Source organism: Haliotis asinina, chromosome 7 (genome assembly GCF_037392515.1).
Source record: "Haliotis asinina isolate JCU_RB_2024 chromosome 7, JCU_Hal_asi_v2, whole genome shotgun sequence".
NCBI classification, from domain to species: Eukaryota; Metazoa; Mollusca; class Gastropoda; order Lepetellida; family Haliotidae; genus Haliotis; species Haliotis asinina.
In genome coordinates, this window is record NC_090286.1 from 63,334,675 (window position 1) to 63,357,339 (window position 22,665).

The window sequence follows — 22,665 nt, forward strand, 5'->3', positions numbered from 1 at the left end:
CCATGTACCGATGCATCCCGAGTTCAGGAAATACCTTCAGTTTTCCTTCGACGGGGTTTGTTATCAGTTTCGGGTGCTCCCTTCGGCATCTCCACGGCGCCAAGGGTGTTCACCAAACTCATGCTAGTACCAGTTCAGGTCGCCAGGACGCAGGGCAACTTTTGTTTCCCGTACCTGGACGACTGGATCCTCAAAGCGCTCTCCCAAAACCTAAGTCGAGAATCCACACAGTAGGTGATGGATATTCTCACCAGGCTAGGTTGGGTTATCTATCCTAAAGATCAACTGGTGCCGACGCAGGATCTGGTTTTCTTAGGGGCGAGGTTCGAGACAACCCGAGGGATGGTTTCTCTGTCCCAAGAGCGCATTTTCAAGGTACAGGGCATAGTGTTAAGGTTCCTTCAGTCCCTTATTGCCTCAGCACGGACGTGGCTTCAGTTGCTAGGCAATATGGCGGAGACGGTGGACATAGTCTGGCGTGCACGTCGGAGAATGCGTTCCATTCAGCAGGCGTTAGCACAACAGTGGTCCCACTCGGAGAGCTACGAGAAGAATCTGGCTATTCCCCAGTGGTTGATACGTCACTTGCGGTGGTGGACAGATACCGGGAATCTATTCAAAGGTTTACCTCTGATGACCCCGGTACCGTCGCTCACAGTTCAGACGGATGCCTCCCTCACAGGGTTGGGGGGGATGCGTCCTGGGCAACCTCGCAATGTTGGGACTATTGTCCGACCAAGAGGCGACCTTGCACATCAATGTGTTAGAGTTGAGAGCTGTGACGTTGGTGTTCGAACGCTTTGTGGATCAGGTTCAAAGCCGAGTGGTTTGTCTAGAGATGGACAACCAGACGGCGATGTCCTACATTCTGAAGCAAGGCGGCACTGTGTCTCCGTCGCTCCTTCAGCAGGCGTGGCAGTTTCTACTATGGTGCGATCAGTTCAGCATATGGGTTATGCCTGTGTATCTCCCAGGGGTCGACAACGTGCGTGCAGATGCGCTCTCACGACGTGTTCTGGCTCCCCCTGAGTGGTTGCTCTATCGGGAGATATTCGGGATTATCTCCCAGTTGTCTGGGTCGTTCTAGGTGGATCTGTTTGCCTCTGGAGTGACGAACTAGATTCCTGCATCAGTTGCAGACACAATTCTGGCTTCGTGGAGGGATTCCACAAATGTACAGTGTGAGGATAGATGAGCCTGTTATGCGCGCTGGTGTGGAAATAGAGGGATTCTCGATCCCTTTTCTTCGACTGTAGTTGAAGTATTGGAGTTCTTTCCGTCTCGTTTAGAATCTGGCTTAGCCGCTTCTACGATTCGAGGCTACTCCATGGCTATTTCAGCCTTCCACATACCCGTTGAGGGTGCCTTGTTGGGACAATACCCCCGGGTACAGAGTTTTCTTGCAGGCGTGGACAGACTGCGTCCGGTCGTGAAATTTGTCTCGAGTATTGGAATGGTTACCCACTCCTCTCGTCTATGACTTGGCCAACCCGTCGTTACAACTGTTAAGTTGGAAAACGACTTTTTAGTGGCGGTTACGCCAGGTAGATGTGTTAGCGACTTACACGTCATGTTTTCAGACCCGGATCTTACTATGTTCCATAAGGATCAGGTTAGCATTCGCTTACCGGATTCATACCGCACCTATCGATCTAACTGGGTGCATGCTGCCTGCGCCGTCTGATAATACATACCGTAAGGTTCGTGTATTAGACGTTATGAAACCTCTTAAAGTTATTTTAAGAGAATAGTCTTGCTCCGTACGGAGAAACAGCTATTTTGCTGTTGTGGTGGCGGAATCGCTGGCTATCCGACTGATACACAGACGGTATCCCGATGGATTGTATCGGCAGGCGGCAAGGTCTATATACATAAAGGCTTATCTCCCCAAAAAGGGGTTGTCAGCTCACTCAGTGAGAGCAGTGGCCACGTCAGAACCGTCATTACCAACTGAACAGACACTCACGAGAGTGTGCTCGGTTCGGTCAGTCAGTTCCCTGCAGCAGACAGAATAGTTCTGCTCAAGCTGATTAAGCTTTGTTAGATAACTATATCTGTTTGCACTCGGTGGTGGATAACTATCCATTCCCATTTTATCGGCGGTGATATTTGGTGATGGTTTCTTAGTCCCGCCCTCTTTGGCTGGGTGCCTTACTTTCCTTTCCATTTCCCTGCTTAGCTTGGTAGTGCGGTATGGACAAGGTTCAGTTTGGCGAGTGTCCCGTACGTCCAGGTCTCCAAACTTTGATTTGGGTGGGCGGGGTTTGTCATTTGGGATTTCCCAAATTCTAGCCAATGGGCATGTAAGCTTTGACAAGCGGGTCCTCAGCTTTGTCACGCCCCCGCCTTGATTGGCATCAGCGGTCAGGTGACCAGGTCGGTGCCTTTTCTATTTCCGTGTGATTGTAGATTTGCACTTCGATCGAATGGACTGTTGCTGTCAGACAGAATACCACTCCCAATTGCTTCTCTTCGGGAGTCTGTTTAATGCTTATATGTACCCCAAGGAGGACTTCTTCTGAAAAAGAATTATACAAACCTGTAGAGGTTATGAATTCTTTGAAGAATGTCCTCCTTAGGGTACGGCCACCCGCCTCCCCTCATTCTGTCTGATACGTTCAGCATGAAAAGTGAGGTGCGAGGTAGACGGCCAGAGTTACCTGCTCTTAGCTGTAGGGGGCCTGGGGGGCCCTGTAAAGGTGGTCCCACAAGACAAAAACGAGTTTTTTATTTTGTAAATATTTTTTTATCAAAATAGTTACAACTGTCGTAGGGATTTTTAATGGACATAAAAATGCCTATATGTACCCCAAGGAGGACATTCTTCAAAGAATTCATAACCTCTACAGGTTTGTATAAATTTATTGTTGGTCTCCAGAACTTGTTTGCCACAAATATACCAGTCCTTTGGCTTTTATCTTTTTTACTGGTAAAATACCAGCATATACTGGAAAATTATGGAAATACTGTATTTGTCATGACTTGATCAGACCCGTGAAGGTCCCGGGGTAGAATAGGCCTTCAGCAACCCATGCTTGCCACAATAGGTGACTATGCTTGTCGTAAGAGGTGACTAACGGGATCGGGTGGTCAGGCTCACTGACTTGGTTGACAATGTCATCGGTTCCCAATTGCGCAGATCAATGCTCGTGTTGTTGATCACTGGATTGACAAGATTATTTACAGACCGCCGCCATATAGCTGGAATATTGCTGAGTGCGGCGTAAAACTAAACTCACTCAATCACTCATGACTTGATCATGAATATTTTGCTTGGTATGATTATTAGCACATGATCTTTTTGTGCTAAAGGTGAGAAAATTAATCCTATGTGAACATAACTACCATTACAGTATGTGATTTTCTTTGAACTTTTGGAGTCAGAATAGTACCCACCTATGTTGGTTATATCATATGAGGTTGCTATATGCATAAGGTAGTTCAATTTGATGACTTGGTAGATTGCATTTTTCTACCCTCATGGGGTAATTCCTTTAGAAACCCATGCTTGCCATAAAAGGCGACTATGCTTGTCATAAGAGGTGACTAACGGGATCGGGTGGTCAGACTCGCTGACTTGGTTGACACATCCTAGGTTCCCATTTGTGCAGATTGGTGCTCATGTTGATGATTACTGGATTGTCTGCTCCAGACTTGATTATTTACAGGCCGCTGCCATATAGCTGGAATATTGCTGAGTGCAGCATAAAACTCACTCACTCACTCTCTCACTCACTCTCACTCATTCACTCACTCACTCACTCACTCACTCACTCACTCACTCACTCACTCACTAATTAGATGGCAATAACATCAGTCACTGATTTGCCCGCTTTGTGCCTGACAGTTTACAGGTTGCTGTGATATTGTCTTAATATTGCCAAGTGATAAAGTAGATAAACCAGAAACAAATATTAAAGAATGTTTGTGTTAGTGAAAGACATGTTTGGGATTTTTATTGCCTGTTTTTGTTTTGGGGTGTTTAGAACCTTTAAAATAGATTAATTTTGGCTGTTTTTCCTATTTCAGCATCAATTGATTTTGTTGAGTTTGATTTAACCAATATACCCAATCCACGACCACTGTCACCAGAGCCAAATGACAAGAGGGATAGTTTGTCTGATAAACAGAAGCAAGGTAGGTGGACACTTGACTCCAAGTGAGATGCTTCAACATATATACATATCCATTATGGTAGACATTAGCTTCCATGCTATTCTTTTGTTGGGACTGTTTTCACCCATCCCTTTCTTTTTAGCTTGCTTGTATAATTAACAAATAGGGTGATCATGGTAATAGTTTTTTTCTCTGAGGATTTTGGGATTCATTGTTAACTAATATTTGAATGGGTTTTTTTGTTGATATGAATAGATACAATCATAACTGCAGTTGGATGTGACATTTCTTCGTGCACTTTATCTGTTTGTATTTGCTGACATATATAGTTTTTGTAACCATGGTGAGAGCACATACTTGGTAGACTTGATGACAGTGGGTGTGTGTGAAATCTGTCTTTGTTTCATCTTTTTCTTGATGTAATATTTGTGTGTCTTCAGCTCTTAGATTTATTTGTATGGATACATATGATGAAATAGAGAAGGAAAAGCATATGACATGTCTTCTTAATTTGTTTCTAATATATTTTCATTGCTTGAGTCATAACAATTGTGAAGCTCTAAATGATGAGTATTCTACTGACTATGCAATGCTACATTTATATGGTGAGATTAATTTACTTCATTTGTTCCCACCTATATTTTTTTTTTTTAATAATTTGGAAAGTCAAATTGTTTTGTACTAATTGATGTTGAGTAAACATTAACTATTTGTCATATATATAAAAAGGTTTATGTGTGATTATGTTTCATCAATCTTATTGAGAAATGTCATATCTTTCACTATGTGTATTTCCAGACATCAGGTCTGTCAAACGTTTGTTTTTTGCCAGAATTTATATGGTTTGAACTGAAAAGCATTCATCTGTTTATAGTCAGGCTCATCAATGTACATGGTGTATACAGAAAAGCATTTTGTTTGTCAGTCATTGTTTGTGGTCAGACACTCTAGTATACACGGTGTATGTCCCAAACAGTAATGACTGTGCAAGCTTTCATTGCTGTAGGCTGACAGTACACTTACTGTTCTGTCATCTTCTATAAGAACAAGTGTGTGAAGAGTCTTCACATAAAAATCACATTATGTTGGTTATTACTTTCGGCTCACAATGTTTCAATTTAAGGTAATTCAGCTGATGATTGATAGTGATAACTTAGTGTGATCTGATATCTAGCTGGTATCACCTCACCTCTAGTGATTGACCATGTTTGTAGCTGGTAAATGTCTACCAAGGAAATACGTCATTTTTATCCCACCGGCATGTAATGCAGGGGGGATATAGTCGACACCATGTCTGTCCGTCCGTCCACAACTAATCATTTTGTTTCCGGAGCATAACTCAAAAAACATTCAATATTTTTACACCATAATTGATAGATATAATAAGCTTAATCTATGGTTGTGCCTTTCGCTATTTACAGATTTTTGGCATTTTTATCTTTTTTGTTTTTCCATGGAACATTTTGGTGTTCGTCTAATGGTGGGGTGGGCTTTGCGTCTGGAGCATTACTCAATAAACGTTCAATATTTTTCTGCAAAACTTGGTAGATGTATCAATCAGAACCTAAAAAGGTGCCTTTTGCTGTGTACAGGTTTTTGTGATTTCTTATCTTGTCATTTTCCATGGAAACGTTTCAGACTTACCCTCAAAATGGAGGGATGGGCTTTGTTTCCAGAGCAGAACTCAAAAACCGTTCAATGTTTTTCTGCAAAACTTTGGAGATATATCATTCAGAACCAGAACCAGTATTTAAAGGGTATTTTTTATTTATTATTTTCTTGGGTTCCATGGAAACATTTTGGACTTAGTTTCAAAATGGAGGGATGGGCTTTGTTTCCGGAGCAGAGTTCGAAAACTTTCAGAAAACTTGGCAGATATGTCGTTTGTCTGTCCATCCATCTGTAATCATTTTGTTTCAAGAGTACAACTAAAAAAAACGTTCAATATTTTGAGACCATAATTGATAGATCTAATAATCTGAGCCTATGGTTGTGCCTTTAGGTATTGACAGATTTTGGACATTATGTTTATTTGTTTTTCCATGGAACGTTTTGGTCTTAGTCTGATGGTGGGGTGGGCTTTGTTTCCAGAGCAGATCACAAAAAACGTTCAATATTTTTCTGCAAAACTTGGTAGATATACCAGTCCTAACCTAAAGTGGTGCCTTTTGCTATTTACAGTTTTTTGTGATTTATTGTTTTCTCGGTTTCCATGGAAAGGTTTTGGACTTACTCTCAAAAATGAGAGTTGTGTTTCATTTCCAGAGCAGAACTTCTTAATATCTGTCAGTTAAACTTGTTAGATATGTGTGGCAGATCCCAGAGTGGTGCCTTTCGCTATTTACAGGTTTTTGTGATTTACCATTTTCTGGGTTCCATTGACACGATTTGGACTTTGTCTCAAAATGGAGGGATGGGCTTTGTTTCCAGACTGGAACTCAAAAATGTCTGTCTGGCAAACTTGGCAAATATGTGAGGCAGACCCTGAAGTGGTGGCTTTTGCTATTTACAGATATTTGTAATTTATCATTTTCCCATATTCCATGGAAGGGATTTGGACCTAGTCTGAATAGGGAGGGATGGGCTTTGTTTCTGGAGCACAACTCGAAAACTTCTCAATATCTTTCAGCAAAACTTGCCAGATACATGAGGCAGACCACAAAGTGGTGCCTTTTGCTATTTACAGATTTTTGTGATTTATCATTTTTCCAGTTTCCACAGAAATGATTCTGACTTAGTCTCAAAATGGAGGGCTATGTTTGCTATTTACAAAGTTTTGGCATTTCTGTTTTTCCCAGTTTCCATGGAAACAAATCACACTTGGTCTCAAAAGGGAGGGATTGGCTTCGTTTCCGAAGCACAACTCGAAAACCATTTCATATCTTTCAACAGATATTGGCAGATATATGAGACAGATCTTGAAGTTGTGCCTTTTGCTGTTTACAGATATATGGCATTTATATTTTTCATGATTTTCATGGAAACGATTCAAACTTAGTCTAAAAAGACATCAAGTAACCTTCAGATGATTTGTCCTTTCAAATATGTGGGGGTGGGGGGATATGTCATCTTCTGATGACTCTTGTTTCTCTTTGCAAGCTTTAATGATGATTCATTTCCATATGCAAATAAGATGAACAACACCATGCATAAGTGATCTGACAAAGTGAAGCCAACGTGTTTGCTGATATTTGTGATATCCTGTGTGTAACAGTTTGTTGTTTGAATGTTGTTTGACTGTTGTTTGTGTCTGTCTCTGTCTACATGTGTGGTTTCTGTTGTGTGTTGTTTCAGATGCAGCTTTGTTTTCTGGTAATGTATTGTTGTAGTGTCCTTGTTGACCCTTCACGTCCCATTCATGTACAACTTGCTCCTCATTTTCCCTCCCCGCCTCACATCACTGTGTCTCTCACTGTCATTGTTCTTCTTGTTGTTGTTACTCATTCTGTTGACATTTTGTTGCTACAACCGCTTCTGGCTCATGAATACAATGTTTTCCATTACAACACACAATATGACATACTCACCTACCCATTGTAGCCCGGCTACACATAGGCTGTGAGTTTCATATCATAGTTAATAGTTGGCTGTAACGTGAATGTATACACAATACATGTGATATGTTAGTGTAATGTGAGACACAGATTTTGTATTTTGTTTCTTTTTCAATTGCTGGGTTAACAGAACGCCACACCAAAAATGCACTGATACTGGAAAAATAATATTTTGTGCTTTTTGTGTTACACCCTTTTCACCATGTTCCATTAAACCATGATGAGGATGTAGAGTACCCTCATCCGTATGATATGGTAAAGTCATTGTACACGCTATACAGTTGAGGGCATTGTATGCACAGAAATGTCTGCAGAATACTGACGTCATGACTTGGAATCTTTTGATAATATTGAGAGTTCTTTAAGCATGTACATGGTAGTATGACGATACTAATCATGACAGATTGCAGTAAGAGACACATGAAACGAAAACATGTAGTTGCCAGGGAAATGGTTACATAAATGTATGCATCAACAGTGAATCTTGCTATATGTACAAAAGGAGAGATTGTGTTCGGGGAAGTTGCATGTTAATACCATGTGTGGTTAAACAATGGATGGAGGTCAAACACAGATGTTATCTAAATGAAGATCATTGACATGAACACGAGAATTACATTTGAATCCTATATTTGGAGACAGACATTCCAGATACATGCATTCAGTGGGATGTTGTTTTCTGAGCCAGAAGTGTATGTTCCTCTCTGTACACACACCATACTTGTCACCACCAAGAGCTGAGTAGTGCTCCCCCTTCACTTAAATGGGTGCTCTGTTTTGCAGATTCTAGTGGAACTCCCAGCCCTGTGCTGTCGGATCAGCCGGGCCCACTCAGCCGAAGTGTCAAACTGCGAGTCTCCCGCACATGTAAATAACATTGTCTGTTTCAGCCTCATTGGCTGACTCACACACTTGTTGTTGGCTTCTGTTCTTGCTGGCAAATTTCTGCATGTATTTTGGGCCCTTGGCATTTTGTACTGATGTAAACTTTTGTCTGATTGGCTGCTTGTACACCATGTAAGCTCTTGTGTACGCCCCTTTACTTTTATCATAAGAGGAGACAATCTCCTTACCGTCATTAATCCTGACATCAAATTCATCCATAAATCAACAAATTCATCACAGATTTGACGGTCAATAACAATCTTCGTCTTACAGTCATGGTTAATCATTATGCAAGTTGAGGTTTGATGAGGTCAGTTTCATGACATTTTGAACATAGTTTGAAGAGAATATCATAGCGTGCAGGTGTACTTGTCTTCTGTTACAGAATATCAGGAACAGAGAAATCACAGCCAACAAATATCAGATGTATACTAGTTTCATCAGCTTGATCAAAATTCAGCTTATCAATTTCTTCCATCAAGGCATTTTTTCTGACTCCTATTTAGTCATAACAGATGAACATAAAATTGAGCACACCATTCTGCCAGAGTTTTGTTGTTCTCTATTTACTAATCGTTTTATTGGTGAAGAGTTTGGTTGAAAATGTGCTGATTTCTTTTTTCCGGATGCATCTGTGCCTCTAAAACTTCTCTTTCAGTTTGTTTGCTTCAGTTGATGTAATGGTATTTACTTTGCAGCTGTGGCCTCTCATAGTTATGATAAGATTGTGTATTTATGTCAGTATTCACCATGTTTGTCCTGTAGCAGGAGAAAACTCTACATGGTTTTGCATGAATTTCCCTTAGCAGTCCAATACTACATACATGTACTAACATGAACTATTGTTCTGGTAATTTAATCTTCAACTAATATTTAATGCACAGAGAAGATATTTGTTAAAGTACAGTTGAAACTATAACTATATGAGAATGTGAATTGTGTGCTATCTCAAGAGAATGATTGTGTATCCTGTGTCAGTGGTGGTATTGACAACATGCACAGTGGGTATTGAGGAAGATGCACACCTAGTTAGCCTAGACCCACTACATATATACAACATTGTCAAAATTTCCTGCTTTGTGGTTTGTTAATAATGTCTACAATATGCTCCTGACATGTACATGCATAAATATGGATATCAGTATTTTGGATGAGTTCATACAGTTTCACCTATGTGATTAACAGGTTTTCACTGCTTGTGCCTTGTTTCTCATCCATTCCTCACTAGAGTGGAATCTATGATTTCATCGAAGTTCTGTATTCAGCATGAAATGTTTGCTATTACTGATATTGAGTAAGTCACCGGAATGTTGAGAATGTATCTGGCACTGCAGACTGAACTACATGAACAGGCTCTGTCATAGCCTGAAGCTTCAAGCATGAGGACAACATACTGTCATCACAACAGCATCGTCCAGTATGTTTCATGCTGCCAGCATCACCCCATGTGCAGCCCATATACTAAGCTGAAGATACCTTAGTACAACCTGTCATCTTCTGACATGATTGTCTGCCGTATCAATGCCTTACAAATACCTGGTGTCTTAATGAGAACTTTGTTGTTACCTTAACAGCTTGTTAATGCTCCTTGAACGATATTAATGATGCTTGTGATACTACTTCACCTGACTGAATTCACCGCTAATGCCTTGAGGGTAGCATGTGAATTACCTTGTGATGACTCACCAACAAGATAACTGTGATGAGATTTTATATAGGTTCCGACTATGTGCATGAGATGTCTTACTGTGCATGTTAGCAATTGTCATGTGAATTGTGCATCTGATGAACCATGCTTGCTTGTTTTTGGGCTTGTTTTTTGGGTAGTGCTAGATGTAGTGTAGTTAGTGTTAACAGTAGAGACAGCAAACTGTGCCAAGGCCCGCCCTCATTGCAGCAGTCACCCTTCTCTCACAGAACTGTATCAGGTTGAACTAACTTCTCACTCCAGACTGACTTTGATGTGCTTTGAAACCTTGATTGACATGCACAAACACTGTAATTGTTACCATCATATTTCAAGAAGGTAGGATGTTATAGACCGAACTTACATTGTAAACATGGTGAACAGATGAAGTAATGGAAAGCATATTGTGTAACATGCATTTTGTTAAACCTTTTGTAATTCTCTCCAAGAGATAAACACATTTATTTCACAAGAAGGTAATTATGTCCCTACATCCAGAAATGATCATCTGTGTCAATGTTTACTGTATTTAACCTATGTATCACACATTGAGATACTGTATGTAAGAAACAAGGAGTGATATGGCTGCCAAATTCACTACCAATAGTTTCTTTATCTGCTCTATACATCGAGAGGCCCGTGAAGATCTGGGGTAGACTGGGCCTTCAGCAACCCATGCCTGCCATTTAAGGCAACTATGCTTGTAAGAGGCGAGCTGAGGGATTGGGTGATCAAGCTCGCTGACTTGGTTGACACATCATCGGTACCAAGTTATGCAGATCGATGCTCATGCTGTTGATCACTGGATTGTCTGGTCCAGACTTGATTATTTCCACACCGCTGCCATTGATTCATGTTCTCAGACCTGTGAAGGTCTGGGGTAGAATAAACCTTCAGCAACTCATGCTTGCCGTAAAAGGCGACTGTGCTTGTCCCAAGAGGCAACCAGCGGGATCAGGTTACCAGACTTGCCGACTTAGTTGACATGTCATCGGTTCCCAGTTGATTAATTACAGTCTGTCACCATATTGCTGGAATATTGCTGAGTTTGGCGTAAAACTAAGCTCACTCACTCACTATACATCGAAAAGTCGATAATAAAGACTGCTGTAGAATATGTACACAGTGCAAAACACATGGAGGTATTAACTCTGTGGATTTAACAGTCCCCTGTCAAGAGCCTCATACTCAAGACAACAGTTTATTGCTTGATTATTAGCTGTACAGAATTGCATGTCTGGGGCTTGCCAGGAATCTGTGATTGTGGAATCAGTTACCCTGATTATGTTTCCTGGTTTGACAGTACTACACCTGGGTTTCAAAGTTGTAAATGTCAAAGTCTTAATTACTGAAGGCAGTTTCTCAACATGAAGCTCATATTACAGGAATACTGATACAAGCAGAACTAACATACTCCCTCACTCACACTTTATACCCAGATTCTTTATCAAGGTTTCCCAGCACTGTCAGTAACAGTAACATTTACAGTAAAATTCTGCTGCAGAGAAATGTAACTGCTACATTTACAAAAGTAACAAATTAATCCTGTTTCTATGCATTCTGTTGTGTACTAACTTGATTGTGTCACATCACAAAACCTTTTACATGTGAAGCACATACCTTTGAGATGTATGAATATTATATAATGGTGTACATGGTTTTAGGTATGCTGTTGGATTCTTCTAAAATCATTTAATGTCTTTAATAATATTTTAGTATTGTTCCTGTTATCATGTTAAGAGGATAATTTCAAATAGTTATTTTATCTATTGAAAGCAAAGATTGTGATTCAGCTAGCTGTCAGCATCAGTGTTGAAAATGGTTGACTTGTGTCATGTGTGTTGGTCCTCATTTCAGGGTTTTTAAAATCTAAAACGAAAAAGAAAGAAAAGAAGAAAAAGAAGAAAGATAAAGATGAGAAAGATACAGAATCTATGTAAGTTTTAGCATTGTAAAAGTACTGAGGTCTGTGCTGGAAACTTACATCATGTTGAATGTTATCCCCCTGGCATTTATTGCGGGGGAATATAGTCGACACCTCATCTGTCTGTCCGTCCATCCGCAATCATTTTGTTTCCGGAGCATAACTCAAAAGCCGTTCAGTATTTTCAGACCAGAATTGATAGATATAATATTCTGAGTCTATGGTTGTCTGTCAGAACCTAAAGTGCTGCCTTTTGCTGTTTACAGGTTTTTGTGATTTATTATTTTCTCACTTTCCATGGAAACATTTCGGACTTAGTCTCAAAAGTGACAGGTGTGTTTTGTTTCCGGAGCAGAACACAAGAACTTCTTAATATCTGCTTGAAGGAAACATATGTCTTTGTTTAGTTGTTCAGGAAGGTGGAGGCCACATTGAACGTAGGCTTAAATAAGTAAATTTCATTGATATTACATTTTTTTGACATGCTGTTTTGAATTGTTTTCATAAATTTGGTTTATCCATAGATGAGAAAATATGTTTCAAAAACCAGTTCACTTTTTGAGGTCACCTACTGAGAGATGATGGGGTTGAACATGGTTTTCCCCAATATTCTCTCATCCATCAGACCAGTGAATCATTAGTATATATTTTTTATTTTCACTACCATTCAAAAAATGGTGTTTAATTTATGTCATCAGGTTTTGACTGTGTTTGATTCGCCTGGAAGGAACATTTTTTGAAGTAAAATACATCACTATAATTCATTGAATTCTTTCAATACCTTGATACTTTTGGAAGCTATCAGTACAATAACTTGGACATAGGTTATGACTGATTGGAAAATATACTTCATTATGTAAGTGATGGTATACTGACCATACAAAGAAATAACACTAATACCTTATTGCTGTCACTGTTTAATCATATACAATTACTAGTTCAATACCACACTTTGAATGAAGGTGTGAAGGAAGTAAAGTTCATTATAATAATGATTGTGAAATGGTCAGTAGAGTTAAAACCTCGGGGTGCGAAATGATCTCATGAAAATGTATAGATGGAAAGTTAAATTAAATCAAATTAATTGCAATGTAACAGTTGCTGTGCATGCTATACAATTTGTTTATCATAGCACCTACAGCAATTTCAGAGGAGAACTTGAGAGCATTTTAAACTGTTGCATCAGTTTGTGAAAAAAAAGAAAGAAAGATAGTTAAAGGAAACATATAGGATGAATTTTGAAATGGTATCTTGAATTTTACAGAGATACTATGGAAAACCAAGATGATGGAGTAAGTATATTGGTTCAGCATATTTAGCTCACTAGACCTGACCATTGTCAATATCTACTATTGTACACCTACTGTTGTACATCTACTGTTTCTGAAGGTACAGAATGCTCACAGCCCATCTTGTTTTTGCTGATTTGTTTTTACAACAGGAAAAATCACATAGATTTTGCAAAACCATTGTACATTTTGTCGTATCAGTCAATAATAGGCAATAAATATGATAAACGATACATGGTCATAGAAACAGTATAGAAATAGTAGCTTAACAGACACAATCTGATTAGTTGATAAGAGAATGATCTAGGCATGATCAAGTGGAAAGTGTTTATAAATATATTACTCCTGTTTCTTCTACAGCCAGCAGCAGAAGTTGATGATGAAGGCTACACAATAAGACGAGAAGTTTCTGATAGTATCCTTTTCAAAAAACCAAGCTTGGTAGCTTATATGAACCATGCATTTCAACCCTCCTCTATGCATTCACACGCAGACACGCACGCACATGCACACATATCTTGCATATGTGTCATACATATTGAATCCTGTATTACTGTTACTTGTACCTAAACGCTAGTAGCATCAATATCAACTTTGTCTTCATCTTTTTATTGTTTCCTTTGCCACTTTCCTCGTTTCCTTTGCCACTTATTGTCCCCTGCCGCAACTGGGTAATATCCCATGAACGATTGTCCCCATTGGGGGATTACGTAGACACCAGTCAGATTTGGTGACCTTGACCTATTGTCAGTTTTGGTGACCTTGAGCTTATTTTCAAGGTCACCATGACACTTTGGCCACTTTTCAGATTCTTGATAATGCGATATCTCATGAACTATTGTATTTGATGTCTTCAACTTTGGAGACTGCCTACACTTGGTGAGTCTACATTAGAAGATTGTGCAAACAAAAGATGACCACAACACTATGTCTACTTTTTATCCTCCAGACATGTAATGCGGGGGGATATAGTTGACGCCTCATCTGTCTGTCTGTCCGTCCGTTCGTCCAGAGTCATTTTGTTTCTGGAGCATAACTCAGAAACCGTTCAATATTTTTAGACCAAACTTGATAGATATAATAATCTCAACGTATAGTTGTGCCTTTTGCTATTTACAGAGTTACGGCATTTTTATTGTTTTGTTTTTCCATGGAACATTTTGGTATAAGTCTAATGGTGGGGAGGGCTTCGTTTCCGGAGCAGAACTCAAAAACCGTTCAATGTTTTTCTGCCAAACTTGGTAGATATATCAATCAGAACCTAAAGTGGTGCCTTTTGCTATGTACAGGTGTTTGTGATTTATTATTTTCTTGGCTTCCATGGAAACATTTCTGCAGCAACATCTCAAAAACTGTAATATCTGTCAGCAAAAGTTGCTAGATATGTGTAGCAGATCTCAAAGTGGTGCCTTTGCTCTTTACAGGTTTTTGTGATTTATTATTTTCTCCCGTTTCCATGGAAATGTTTTGGACTTTGTCTCAAAATGGAGGGATGGGCTTTGTTTCCGGAGCAGAACTCAAAAAATGTTCAGTATTTTTCTGCAAAGTTGTTAGATAAGTATGGCAGACCCAAAAGTGGTGCCTTTTGCTATTCACAGGTTTTTGTGATTTATAATTTTCCCGTTTTCGATGGAAACATTTTGGACTTAGTCTCAAAAGTGAGAGGTGTGTTTCGTTTCCGGAGCACATCTCAAAAAGTTCCTAATATCTGTCAGCAACACTCGGTAGATATATGTGGCAGACCCCAACATGGTGCCTTTTGCTGTTTACAGATTTTTGTGATTTATAATTTTCTGGGATTCCAGGGAAACGTTTTGGACTTAGTCTCAAAATGGAGGAATGGGCTGCGTTTCCGGAGCACATCTCAAAAACTTCTAAGTGTCTTTCTGCAAAACTTGCCAGATATGTTGGGGAGACCCTAAAGTGGTGCCTTTTGCTGTTTAAAAATTTTTTGGTGATATTTTATTTTCCCAGTTTTAATGGAAACGATTCTGACTTAGTCTCAAAATGGAGGGATGGGCTTTGTTTCTGGAGCACAACTCGAAAACTATTCAATATCTTACAGCAAAACTTGACAGATATTTGAAGCAGACCACAAAGTGGTGTCTTTTGCTATTTACAATGTATTGGCATTTTTATTTTTCTTGGTTTCCATGGAAACAATTCTGACTTAGTCTCAAAATGGAGGGATAGGCTTCGTTTCCAGAGCACAACTCAAAAACGATTTGATATCTTCAACAGATCTTGGCAGAGATATGAGACAGATCTTGAAGTTGTGCCTTTTGCTGTTTACAGATATGTGGCATTTGTATTTTCATGACTTCCATGGAAACGATTCAAACTTCTAAGAAAACATCAAGTGACTGTCAGATGATTTGTCCTTTCAAATATGTAGGGGCCGGGGGGATATGTCATCTTCTGACGACTCTTTTGTTGAACTTGTGTTAACACAATATTCCATGCAACATTACAACCAATGTCTTCATTTTTGTTGACAGCCTACATTGGGTGATTATCCTGACATCAGTCATTTCATGCATCTTGTGTGTGAGCAAAAAGTAAAGCGTAATAAATATGTTATAAATATTTTATTCTTCCTAAGAGACGGGGACTCCCATGTTAGTAGCAAACACTTAAGTTCATTTTCAGTCAGTTTTAATCAAATAAATCAAAGCATGCACACATATTCTCAAGGAGTTCAATAGTCCAAAAAGCAATCTGCTAGCCTCCACTTTGGGAGTGCTCATTCTTTCCAAATGTTTTGTGTTTTTCTAAGATTATGCATTTCTTGTCTTTTCATAAACCTCTATGTCACTGTTTATGAAAAGCATAGGTGTGTAATGAATGGCAACACTAATGATTGAAGGGAAAAACTGAAAATAGTATGCCAAAGTTAATATGCGGCACATGTGCACAAGATACAAAATTTGAGTTGCTTCTATATTTTGAATTATTTGAAACATGTTCATTTATATGATGACCATTTCTGTTGCTTTTATCATCAAATGCACAATTCTTGTGAAAACTTGATCTTAGTCGCTTCACTATTCAGCAAATGTTATTTTGACAATAACTGTCATTAAGTCTTTGCTGTTCAATTGATGTAATGAATGCAGCGTTACACTTCTCTGTCAAGCTGACTTTCCTTATCCCGCTCAGACAATGGTGACAAGAACAGTTGGTACTCCAGTGATAGTGAAACAGATTCAGGTCAGTGTAGACTTACTGATCCTTATTAAAATACAAGTCCTTAGGATACTGGGCAACATTGCAGTTACCCAATCTTTTCATTTTATCAGTTTAGATATACATCTTGACACATGAGGCAACAGACGGTATCATAATAACACACTTCTTTAATGCATCTCAATGTATTCTATTTGTAGATTGCATTGTATCCCATTTGTGTCAATAGGTGCACTTGATGTCAGTCACTGATTTGTTGCAAATAGCATCATATGTCTGGAATATTACTGCATGCCTCATTGAATAATTTAGAAATAAGTTGCTGATAACATACCACTGTGAGTCTGATACGTAGAAGTTTGTGTTTGGTCTTTGGTATCAGATGGTGATGAAACCCGAAGAAAGATCAAGGTAGAGATCCGTCCCCTGTCTCCCAATGGTGCTACCCCTACAGGAACAGTGGAGGATATCAAGGCCTCCGTTGAAGGTCTCCGCCTCTCCCCTACTGCAGCGGTGAGTTGTCTGAAGTGATAGATATTTTGACAGTTGTCTTCAACACATGCTGAATCTGCTATGTAAAGACACAGTTCTTACCTGATTAGGTTTTGGTCTTTTGTGTATCTCAGAAACAGACATATCACTCAGATGACATTCAGTCACTTAGAATCGTGTTGATTAGATTGTTTTTGTTAACATTCATGAGAGACTAAATGTGAATGTTACACAGGCTTTCATTGTATGACCATTGTTCTGTTGTTGACAGCGCCGAAGGAGTCAAACTCCGATAGACAAGAAGATGAGAAGGTCACAATCTGAGTCTGATACGTTAGAGTAAGTACATTACCATCATTGTCACTGTTCCAGCAGTTACTATTCAGTTATGAGTACCACAGACACAAACATGCAGTGTAACTTCAACTGATGGGAATCATCATAACATCTGTACCATTGCTGACTTATTTCAAAGTTGCTATCCAAGTTGCTGTCAATAAAAATTCCCCAGTCATCGCATCAAGTTTGACGAATTTGAAGTCCTGTCAACCAAAAACCAGGATTTCACCTAAAGGAAAGTGTTGGAAGCCATCGAAATCAGCCGCCACAAACCTTTGATCAATAGAGACCAAGGATACTACATACCATTGGCCTATGAAGAACTGATCAAACCATAGACTATCTGAGCATTGTATCTGTTTGTTGTTACTACTCATCCCACTCATTGGCTTCATCACTTGTGCTCATTGTTGTTTTCGCTCCCTACTGGCCTCCTCCAATTATGTACCACTTGTTCACTCTATCACATACTGCTGTTAATGTTAATCTGCTGTTTGTCACAACATACCATGTATATAGGCTTCTCACTATTTGGTTGTATTCACATTTAGCTTGAAAACAATGTAAGAATCTACATCGAAACGTCGCTCAACATAATAAACAAGAAGTTGTAATCCATAAAGCTTCATTTTTGACTCACCAACTTGTAGAATGCCCCTTAGAGAAAAAGCTGATATGGTTAAGTTGTATTTGTTTGAATAGGTTATTTCCAATTTTAGTAACAGATACCTTTCATTACAGTGCAATCAAACCTAGTCAAGATCTCCTGAACTTGGACTTTCTTGTGTCATCGTCCACCGCTTCCACCCCTACTGGCAGCACTGGTAACTACAACCTGCCCTCGCCGCTGTCGCCACAAACACAAATCAACTGGAATAGTGCCTCACCAAGCACAGTTACCTCCCCTACGTCAGCTTCAACCAGTGAGATTGGCTTTTGTTGCTATCTCTGTTCTCTTTTTTTTATGCCAGACATAGGTCCAAGAAAAATATAGGTCTGTTAAAAATATTTCTGATGTCTTGTACAGTTAATCTATATCTGGTATTTTGTTACAAAAGGATAAGATAGCGTGGTAGAACTGTCACTTGTAGGATCTTTGCAGTAGTTCTGATTATAGCATTGAAAGAGGAATTTACTATTCTGGTTATAAGTGATGAAACGTGTGAATGCGTATGAATTATGAATTATGTTCACTAATCTGTGATTTTACAATCATTTTACCAGTTTACTAATCAGTGCTCATAGTGTTAAATAAAAGCCTGATTCTAACTTTACTAACAATTTCACTTCCGAACAAAAATATAGGGCACTTGATGTTGTAATGGTAAGCATGGGAGAATGTTTAGCACAAGTGTCTGTAGTGCATTTGAGAACCCTGCTTTGCACAACACACACACTGAAATTCCCGCTCAGACTACACGCTAGTCCTAATAAGAATACACATCACTCCCATTAACACTCTGCTCAACACCTACCTCCACCTAGACTAAACCTAGCTCATACCAAAACTACACCCAGTTCCAACTCAACCCAGTCAGCACATACTCACCCCCAGACAAGATCCAAGTCCCCACCTGAAAACAAACAGACAATTCCAGGCTTCCATCTGTGTGTATCTGTCCAATCATGCATACAGGCCATTCAGTGGTACAATGAAGGAGTGATGAGTTTATCTGGTCCAGGAATAAGCAGATGCTTGTCAGTAATTATTGGTAGACTGCCAGTAAGTATGAGATCAACCAAACCTTTGTGAAGTGGATTGTTCTAAATGATAAATGCTGTTGACCTCTAAAACTTGACAATGTTATTAAGTAGTTTCCACCAGCTTTTAGTTGTGCATTAAGGCAGACAGGCATAACTAGAGAAAGCTTTCAATAAACATTGTAATTCGCAATGATTACTGCTGCTTAAAAATGCTTGAAACCTGGCTCTGAACCCTTATGCTATCACATATTAAAACAGTGAGCATGGTAGGCCTATGTGTGCTGTCCTCAAGAGGTACGACTCACATCAACTTTACAAGATACTGTTTCTGTCAACATATTTCCTTCTGCTTTGAGATACAGCCAACTTCCACTAAATCGCTTGATAAATATTCTTGTTCTGTCAAAGTATTCAAATGGCAAATGATAACAGTAACTTTCCTTGATCATGAATAGATTTTGTAGTATGTAATCATAAAGCAAAGTCCCCATCTTGTTCCTAATACTACTAATGTTTTCCACTATGTACACTGAGACCCTAACCAGTATTAACCCAATCAATAACTCTGCTGAAAGGTCTTAGGTTAAGATGATGTATTGGTAGGATGTTACCAGGATTGATATGATGATGTTGTTTCACTCTAGCCTTCAATGAGTTACTGAGTCATGATGTCAGTGGCAGCAGCACAGGGCGGAACACTCCCTCAGTCTCTAGTCAGGTCTCATCACCTCTCGGGGGCATCAATCTGTCTTCAGCCATTGCTAGACCACCTTCACGAAACAAAGGCATATTCTCTCAGGTATACACAGCTCTAGTACAGGCAGTGGCCTCATGGCATCTTAGGACCAATGATGTTAAGTGTCATTTTGGAGAAGCCTCAGAATACAGGACCTGGCATCCTCATTAAGAACACATATGTGGTTATTATGTATAGGGAGCTTGGGCATGACTGACCCAATTAAACGTAGTTGGTAAACATGTAAGACCTACATCACGTTTAGCTTACACTAATAATGGTTTAGCAATCAAATAATATTTTTGTGTTGTTAAACAAAACTTATGAATTCGGTATTATTTGTCAACAAATAAGTATCTGTTTCACGTTTCAAGAAGATGTACTTGTTACATATTTTGCATGTGGGAGTCTACAAGTATTACTTGTTACAACTTATCCTTTTTAATGTCCTGCACCATCTCTTGTTCTTACAACCATGGAGTGGAAACTCCCTGGAACAAGATTTTCAGCCTCTTTAAACCCCTTTTCCAAACACACCTCAGCATCATCTATTGTTGTAGGCAGTCACAGGTAAGTCATGTAATGCATGCCAATATGTTCCTGTTGATCATGTGACTTCCAGCTATATCCATCCTTTTCCTTGCTGCATTTGAGTGAAGACGTCCAGTCTTTAGAGGATGTTCTTTTAGCAGGGCAAGTTTACTTCTTGCTTTCATATCTGGCTAATTGCAAGAGAAAGGTATTGGGTTAATGAAGATGAATCTTTTTTCCCCGTTGACCCCTACTCTGTATCCACTTGAATCGCCATCGGTCTTCCCTTAAAATAGGAGCCATATCATCCTTCACCTTGGAACACCTGGCCTCAGGATTGTTGATCCCTCCTGGATCATAGATCCTATCTTCTATGATTCTTGTGTCAGTTTTCTAATCCTCATCTTTGCTTGTGTCTTTGACTCCAGTGCAGCCTGGACTCGCCAACCCAAATGCCTAGGTAGTCGATCCCTTTGGAACCTACAATCTCCTTGAGCTGGGATCACTGATCTCAGGATCCTGAGGCATTTCTTGGATGTGCACAGTGTTGACCAGACAATAACTTTACCTCTGAAGAATGTTCAGCAGTCTGACCTGCCAGCTCTTCTTTGTCGTTGTCGCCTTCTGTCTTCTCGTACTTTACATTCTTGTCCTCTGCCTCATCAAACATCTGGAGGCATGTTGCTGGATGAAGATGGGTCTACTTCTGAAATCCATATTAGCCAGCATCAGAAATGGAGCTTCCTCCTTGACTCCAATTTGGATCCTGGACAAAGTTTTTCTTTTCTTCCTAAGTTTTTTCTCATCCGATGACTTTTCTACATCTTTCATTTCACAAGATAAGACTCTCAGTATCATTACACATTGCTTCCTAGGATCTTTATGCCACAGATGTCGTCTCCACTCAATGCTGCCTTTTGTGAACAAAAAGAGTTTGAGATGTGAAACTGACTCTAAGGTTCTCTTTATCTTCCACAATCCTCAAGTCACCAAGAGGATACATCTACTTTTGGTCATGCCCCTTTTGCTCAGTGAAGAGTTGGTACATTTATCTTACAAACCTAGCTGTTCCCTTTACTGTCACAAGTGGGAGAGTTGATTCCTACTTCTGCTTTTCCACAGATGGTCAGTGAATTCCTTCAACATCTCCAAACTTCGACAAAGATGAAGAGTTCTATTTTATCTGCATACCTTGCTGGCAGTACATGCAAATCTATTATGATGACACAGAAGAGATATAAACTTACTGACTCTTTACCATCAATCACATTAGCTGAGTATGATTTTGTAATCATTCTTCTTAAGAGCAAAATCCGAAGCATTTTTCTCCAGTGTTCCTTGACTGTTAGTAGCTGATAAGCGTTAAACAAAGGTCATGTGATGGGATGCAAAATGTTTAGAAGAATATTATTTGAGCTGTCCTTCCTCATGTTCTTTGAGTACATGTGAGGGCTGTTTCAAGAACTCATAAGCTGGGACTGAGAGCTGAAAGGTCTTCAGACAAATGATGCGGCGTTAAATCACTTGGGTCCACCACTCCATAGCAGTTGTTTTCAGTAATGCCAATGGTTTTTGTTAAGCAACAAATCAAAAGTGAGACTATGAGTGACTGATGGATTTCCACCCGACCAATCCAGCTGAACAGAATACAAGTGTGCTTCTAGCTCTAAGGCACACATGGAAATATCTGGAGGTCACATAATCAACCAGAGTGTCTTTTGCATGCATTCCATGAGCTGCCTGTGACTTGGTTGAGGTGTATAAAGAGGTATGAAGGTCCCAATATATGGTCATGACAACATGAGAAAGTGCAATATGTGAGATAAGAAAAGTATTTATGAATACACAATTTATAGTTTAAATGTTCAGGATTGTGTGACAGTCGCAATGTTAACTTGATATGAAAATATACTATAGACACATAGTGATATTGTAGAATTTGCCTATTTTCAAGTAAAGCACTTGTGGAATATTAAATCTTCTATCCATGTGTTTCAAGTCTAAGACGACGGGTCAGAACAGTCCAATCCCAATAATCTCTCGTTCTGAGAGCAGTGGCAGCGTGACGTTCAACACTACCTCCATGCCTATTGGATCCTCCCGAGGACCCAGTCCACTGACCATCGGCATGTCTGACACCGTTCCCCTGGCAGTGGCCTTCACAGAGACCATCAACGCCTTCTTCAAGGGGCACGATGCGACAAAGTAAGTTGAATGTGGAT

General features: G+C 39.5%; 1 protein-coding gene across 5 annotated transcripts in view; it reads left to right on the plus strand.

Moving 5' to 3' along the window:
- Nucleotides 1-22,665, plus strand: part of LOC137291757 (F-BAR domain only protein 2-like) — a 49,125-nt gene that overhangs the window by 13,863 nt on the left and 12,597 nt on the right. For 2 of the 5 annotated variants that reach the window (XM_067823264.1, XM_067823266.1), the window contains exons 11-22: nucleotides 4,030-4,137; nucleotides 7,411-7,428; nucleotides 8,454-8,537; nucleotides 12,100-12,178; nucleotides 13,431-13,458; nucleotides 13,816-13,870; nucleotides 16,615-16,665; nucleotides 17,024-17,154; nucleotides 17,405-17,472; nucleotides 18,214-18,395; nucleotides 19,821-19,975; nucleotides 22,443-22,648. In XM_067823264.1, coding sequence (XP_067679365.1) covers nucleotides 4,030-4,137; nucleotides 7,411-7,428; nucleotides 8,454-8,537; nucleotides 12,100-12,178; nucleotides 13,431-13,458; nucleotides 13,816-13,870; nucleotides 16,615-16,665; nucleotides 17,024-17,154; nucleotides 17,405-17,472; nucleotides 18,214-18,395; nucleotides 19,821-19,975; nucleotides 22,443-22,648 — 1,165 coding nt within the window. The remainder of the gene's footprint in view (nucleotides 1-4,029; nucleotides 4,138-7,410; nucleotides 7,429-8,453; nucleotides 8,538-12,099; nucleotides 12,179-13,430; nucleotides 13,459-13,815; nucleotides 13,871-16,614; nucleotides 16,666-17,023; nucleotides 17,155-17,404; nucleotides 17,473-18,213; nucleotides 18,396-19,820; nucleotides 19,976-22,442; nucleotides 22,649-22,665) is intronic. The other 3 variants (XM_067823267.1, XM_067823265.1, XM_067823268.1) reach the window with 3 other exon arrangements.